Below are 6,501 nucleotides of genomic sequence, written 5' to 3'. Positions count from 1 at the left end.
TGGGGGGGGGTTCTTCCCACTGCTAGAGGGGACCTCGAGCGCCGAAGGCGCGAGGTTCCTAGGGGGGTCTGGGGGCATGCTCCCCCGAAAAATTTTGAAAAATGAACCTTCTAAAATGGCATTTCGTGCGTTTTTGAGAGGATTTTCAAGAAAAAAATCAGAGATAAATTTTTATTCAATGACAAAGGGAGCAGTTTTTCTACGATTCCAGTCCATCTTTTCAAGAAAAAATCTTGGACCTTTACATAAAAAGTGGACCAAAAAGTGGACCTTTACATAAAAAGTGGACCAAAGAGTGGACCTTAACATAAAAAAGTGGACCAAAAAGTGGACCTTTTAGCCTTGTGTTCTTCCGAACCCCCCGAACCCCCCCTGGCTACGGGCATGACTAAGGTGCACATGCACCCAGTATTTCAAGCCCTGTTTTGGGTAAGTAGAGAGAAGTTACCAGCAGCACACACGGTCAATACAGATTACACATATATTGATTACTGGATGAGCTGACTTAACAATAACCTCCAGCCCAGCTGCTACCACTGGTAAAATGAGGGTCTGCTGGGGGTTAACAACATCAGTGAATTATCCATTTACCACTGCAGGGTAGAGGGTCTACATGTACAGTCTGAGTACAACAAAATCAATGAATCATAATTATGTATGCTAAACATAGAGTTTAGTATGACGTTTTCAAAAAACAAGCTTAGGCCACACCAATTTAATTTCTTGGTTAACGGATTCGCCGCTTCATTTTTTTCTGATTTGCAACTAAAAATAAAAATTAAAATCCAGAATCAACTGCAAAATGCTCATATTGTGCCCTGAACAGTTGAAAACAGTCCTTTTCATCCTAGTTGTTACAGTTATTCCATCTTTCAATGCAATGGTATCATTAAAAGTTAAAAATTCATTGTTTAAATTTTGAACCAGCCTGGTGTGTTGACTTCATGGCTCCTATCGTACCATTTTGGGCAATAATAGGATGCCTAGGCCTGTTTTTATTTTTTATTTTTTCGCCCGCCCGCTCCATTATTTTTCTAGAAAAATCAGTTAACCAAAAAATTAAATTGGTGTGGCCTTAAAGTTGTACCATTCTGAGGGTGTCTAGTTGGTCCTGCTTCAGTGCCACCTGGCAGTTACTGCTATACATGTAACTGCAGGGCCAATATAGTGGGATTGCCATACATGACGTGTAGATGAATGACATCAGGGTCAAATTTCATTGTATGCTTCAACTTTAAAAATATTGTGGATTTCCTTGCAGTCAAATGCAGAGACAAAGGTGTCTACATACATGTACATACATACATGACATGTACATAAAACCTGAGTAAATAAATAGTTAAGGTGAATTTCAAAAATATCAAGATGTGTGTGTGTGTTTTATTTGTCTTTGCTTCAACAACTGCAGTTGGGTAATACCACCAGGCTGTTGGATCATAGAATCATTATCCTCTAAACAGCAAAGAATTACAACTGAGGATAGCTGCAACTTTGAGTAGCCTATCTGAACCTTGCTTTTCGCCGGCTCCCTAGTACTAGTCTTGGGTGGCGGACTATGTAGGGCAGACACCACATTTGCGTTGCGCAGTAGAGGCCAAAAAATGGGAACACGATTGTAGTGCCTAGTTAATACCTTTGAAAATCCTTTTTTTCTCTTGAAAGTTTTGATCCATTTTGGAGATTTTTGGGCTGGAAGGCACAGGTAGGGTCTAAACTTTCCTACATTGGTCAAGTTTTGTTTATTTCACCAGTTTAGTGGGAGTAGTGAAAGATGTGAGTGGTTAGGTCTTGTCTGGCCAGGCGGATGGATACCATGGAAAATGTAGGTCAAAGTTGAGGTTTTGTTACTATCATCAGCTGTGGTAGGAATTTGAGATGGTCGACCCCCTGTTTCCTTTCTTTTTTTGGGAATCAGACCCTTGTTGCTACCTGGTGCAGAAAAATTTTTGAGATTGGAGTATGGGCAAGTACTTTCATGAGGTGTTGAAATAGTGTATTTAAGCATGTGTTCCTATGGCAAGATCTAATAGTACTGTCTGCCCTGAAGGGAGCCCCCGGAGCTTGGGTTTCACAGGCTACAACTTTGAGCATCCAGTCTTTGTTAATATTGCATTCAGTACCTTATAAAATGTCTTCAAGTGAGCTGCATAATTTCTGTAGTATCATCTCTTATCATTCTTGTCAGAAAAATAGATTGAAAAGTATTATTCTGAGGTAGAAACAACGACTCAACCTTTTTTGTGTGGACCCCTGCAAGGGACATGAATTTTTCAAGCTGATTGACCTTTTCTAGCTCCATGACCTGACCTGAGTGTGTACAATTAGTTTTCCAACATTGACATTGGAAATGAAAGTGTCCTCACGCAACTTTCAATTTGTTAAGCTGTATTAATATTGCATAAGTTGGATCACAAGTTGGATCACTAGAGATTGCCTAAGTCTAACATAAGATTCTGAAAGAAAGAAAAAAAGATAATCCCAACCTACCAATCCTAACTTTTTCAGAATTGAAACAAGAAGCACAACCTTTTTTTCCTAGGCCTAAGGCCACACCAATTTAATTTCTTGGTTAACGGATTTTTCTAGAAAATAATGGAGTGGGCGGGCCAAAAAAAAAAAACAGCCCTAGGCATCCTGTTATGGCCCAAAATGGTACGATAAGAGCCATAAAGTCAACACACCAGGCTGGTTCAAAATTTAAACAATGAATTTTGAACTTTTAATGATACCACTGCATTGAAAGATGGAATAAGTTACTGTAACAACTAGGAAGAAAAGGACTGTTTTCAACTGTTCAGGGCAAAATATGAGCATTTTGCAGTTGATTCTGAATTTTTTATTTTTCATTGTAAATCACAAAAAAATGAAGCGGGCGAATCCGTTAACCAAGTAATTAAATTGGTGTGGCCTAAGTAGAATTTTGTTACTTACTTTCTTTCTTCTTGGTGAGTTTGTCGACTGCCTTCTCTACTACCGGGGTTTCCTTTCCGTTGTTCTCTACAGACTCCATGGAGATGGCCGGTGGGAGGGAGGACAGGTCACACTCCTCAAACTCTATTGCAGCTGAGAAGAGGAAGAAAAGAACCATTGTCTGAACAAACACTTGAACAGTTATAATTATTATTACAGCAGTTGCCTAAGAATTACATAAAATACTTCCGTAAGGCCACAGCAATTTAATTTGTTGGTTCTCGGATTCGCCTCTACATTTTTTCTGATTTGCAAAAAAAAAAAAATAATTCTGGTTCTGAATCAACTAAAAAATGCTCATATTTTGCTCCCAACAGTTGAGGAAAGTCCTTTTCTTCCTAGTTGTTACAGTTTTTCAATCTTTTAATGCAGTGGTTTGATTAAAAGTTCAAAATTCATTGTTTCAAATTTTATCCCAGCCTTTTGTGTTGACTTCATGGCTCCAATCGAAGCAATTTTGGAGCTATAATAGGATGCCTAGGCCTGTTTTTATTTTTATTTTTTTCGCCCTGTCGCTTCATATTTTTTCTGAAAAAATCTGAGAACCAACAAATTAAATTGGTGTGGCCTAAAATCTGATAGACAGCAGGAGATATAACACATAAAACAGGCCCTCGCCCGATGTAACTATCCAGACTGGACATTCAGAAAAGTAGAACATCAAAAAAGCAGACCCAAACAGAAGAAAGACAAAAAGAAACAGGAGGACAAGTCTAAAGGTAGGGTGACTCTACCCTATATAAAAGGAGTCACAGAACCACTGGAAAGAATATTCAAGAAACACAACATACAGCTACAGCAGTCAGACCCTTAAGCGACGGTCACAACCCGCCGTACATGCTTCTGCGTGCTGTCTACGTGCAAAAACGTGGGCAAACGCAGGGCATCCGTGAGAGGTGAGTACCACCTCCGTACGGAATCCTACGGATTTGGGAGCACGCAGACACGCCGTAGAACTTAAAATGCATGTAAAACTTTTTCTATGTGCGGTCTGCGGATTCACCACCCGTGCGTGCGAGTACGAGCGACAGGCGTGCTTCGTACGTGCCGTGCAGAAGAAGCACGTGTGAGTACGGCCTCCTTACGGTAAAGTTGCAATCGCACAGAGATCGTACGTTGTAAGCACGTACAACTCACTTATCACTTGCTCAACGTACGATGCACGCAACCGCTCACGGCCAGACTTGGCGTGCAGACCACACTCTTACACTTTGTGCAACCGTGCGAGTGACGTGCGTCGACGCCACTCCTTCTCCGCGTTTTCAAAAAAAAAACGTAGCAGACGTAGCCTCCCAAAAAACGTACGGAGAAAAAGCACGTACGGCGGGTTGTGACTGTCGCTTTAGTAATACCTTTAGTGCACTATGCAAGTAACATCTAGTGTCAGTGCACAGCAAACCAGTCAGAATTGCCCTGATGAAGATGACAGACAGTCATCGAAACGTTGGCTAGTGAAAAATAAATGGTTCTGATAAAAGAACTTTGCTATACATAAAATACTGATTATGATATTATGAAAAAGGAGATGCGCCCCGCCCAAAAAAATATATTCTGTCTGTACTAACATTTTCATGCAACTATCAATCAATCTTTTCTCGTTTCTATTCTTTTCTCATTTCCATTTTTTACCATTTATAGCCTCCTTGCTACAACTAGAGAGTAAAGTTAGCTGGAAGACGTACATTGTATTTCTACTTTGAAAGACTACAATTCTACTGTTTTCCTTGCTCTGGTAGAGCCAAAAATGTCTATAAAATGTTTAACGGACAATAGACATGATTTAGACATTGCTGAACAAAGGCCAGTCAGGAGAACATTAAGTAGACATAGTTACTGAAAAACGACATCGAAATAACCCAAGGTGGACATTTTATATCCATAGTTTCTTCACACGTCAGGTAGGGACACCCCTAGGAGACAGTCCTTTGTTTAGCACAATGCGCACTTATAAAGATATTAGCATCTGTCTATTAATTAATGGTGTCCTCCCCTATAAATTGTCTTGGCTTTGTGCAGTGCTTTTCATATGCATGCCAGTTTTCACACTTTTTTTCTAAAGACATTCTGACAGACACCTCAAGAACAATGGAAAACACAACAAGCAAGTCCTCCCAAAAAAGACCCTGTAAAGCCCTTGTTCAGACATTCTTAGAAATGTTTGAAAAATGTCCGGAATTTTTGAGAATGTCCAAAAAGGGTCTATTGTCCGTTTAACATTTTATAGACATTTTCGGCTCTACCAGCTCTACCAGCTAGCTAGATATCTTGTAGATTTTGTATAAGGCCACATCAAGTAAACTTTATGGATGATATCCTCTACAGACTCCAAATCTAATGTGGGCAACAAAATTCAGACTCACTGGGCAACAAAGTTACTTGTTTTTTTTCCAAAATCAGGCAAAAACTAGAAAAGTAACATTTGCAAAGCAAATGCATAATGTTTACCTTCGGACATGGTCTGCCCTGTTAATTCTTACTCAAACACATTCACATACATGTATATGGTGACAGGAGTCTACATGCCTACTATGAAATTGCCACATTGTGTAACCCGACACCAGTTACTATGGTGCCAGACGTAAACAAAAGAGGCCATTGGCCAGGTCAGAGGTTAGTGTTTGGAGAAGAAGAAATGGAGCAAAAACAATATGTTTTCCTTCGGTAAACATAATTATATGTGTGCTGATGTTATCCATAAAAATAACTTGCTGTGGCCTAATTATAATGCTCCTTACCTGGCTTTTCCGTGCCTGTTCCTTTGCCTTCAGCAAAGTTCTGTATGAGTTTCTGGATGCCTAGTTCTGCTGATTGTGTTTTAAAGTCTTCTTCGATCTAAGAACAAGATGTAAAAAAGGTCAATCAAACCCTGATCTTTTCTTTAGGAAATTCAATGTTTACCCTCGCATACGGTCTGCTCTTAATTCTTACTCAAAAACACTCATATATATGGTCTAAATCCCTCCTGCTACAACATAATGTAACCACCAGTTACCATGGTGACAGACGTCTGGTTCAGGTCATTGACCTTATTGGTTTGGAGAAGAAGAAGAGGAAACAGAGTATAAACGATATATTTGCCTTCGATAAACATAAAAATAAAGTCAGCTACTGTTATAGAGACGCACATGTATGTCTTAATAATATCTATTAACAGTACAGGAATCACTTTAAATCCATCTTGAAGGCAACTTAGGCCATGTTGATTTGATTATATGGATGACATCCGCGCGCGCATGAATTTTCGGCCGTTTCCAAAAAAAAAAAAGTTTTCAACCATACTGTAAATCGTACAAAACAGTTGCAAAATGAGCAAAAAAATACCGTAAGTTACAAAAAAATAAGTAAAAACTATACCAATGTCGTAGAATGCCAAAATCAAACGAAAAAAGACGAAATTGTAAGGAAATGAACTTGAAGATAAGATTATTCGCCAAACCATATTCTGTCCCATTTGTTCAACCCTCATGACCACGTAGATTTCATAATGAAAGCAACTTTTTTTTTTTGCAAAACTTTTTTTTATTCGCACGC

At 39.2% G+C, this 6,501-nt stretch overlaps 1 protein-coding gene across 4 annotated transcripts in view; it reads right to left on the bottom strand.

Moving 5' to 3' along the window:
* The window catches only part of LOC109476089 (F-BAR domain only protein 2-like), a 59,991-nt gene that overhangs the window by 33,172 nt on the left and 20,318 nt on the right, over nt 1–6,501 (bottom strand). For all 4 annotated transcript variants that reach the window (XM_019776951.1, XM_019776954.1, XM_019776953.1 and 1 more), the window contains exons 10-11: nt 5,706–5,802; nt 2,932–3,063 (exon numbers count right to left, since the gene is read on the bottom strand). In XM_019776951.1, the coding sequence (XP_019632510.1) occupies nt 2,932–3,063; nt 5,706–5,802 (229 nt within the window). The remainder of the gene's footprint in view (nt 1–2,931; nt 3,064–5,705; nt 5,803–6,501) is intronic.

This window comes from Branchiostoma belcheri, unplaced genomic scaffold (assembly GCF_001625305.1).
Source record: "Branchiostoma belcheri isolate BF01 breed outbred unplaced genomic scaffold, Haploidv18h27 scaffold36, whole genome shotgun sequence".
NCBI lineage: Eukaryota > Metazoa > Chordata > Leptocardii > Amphioxiformes > Branchiostomatidae > Branchiostoma > Branchiostoma belcheri.
Note: the sequence above shows the minus strand (reverse complement) of the source record. Positions and strands in the feature narration are given on the sequence as shown.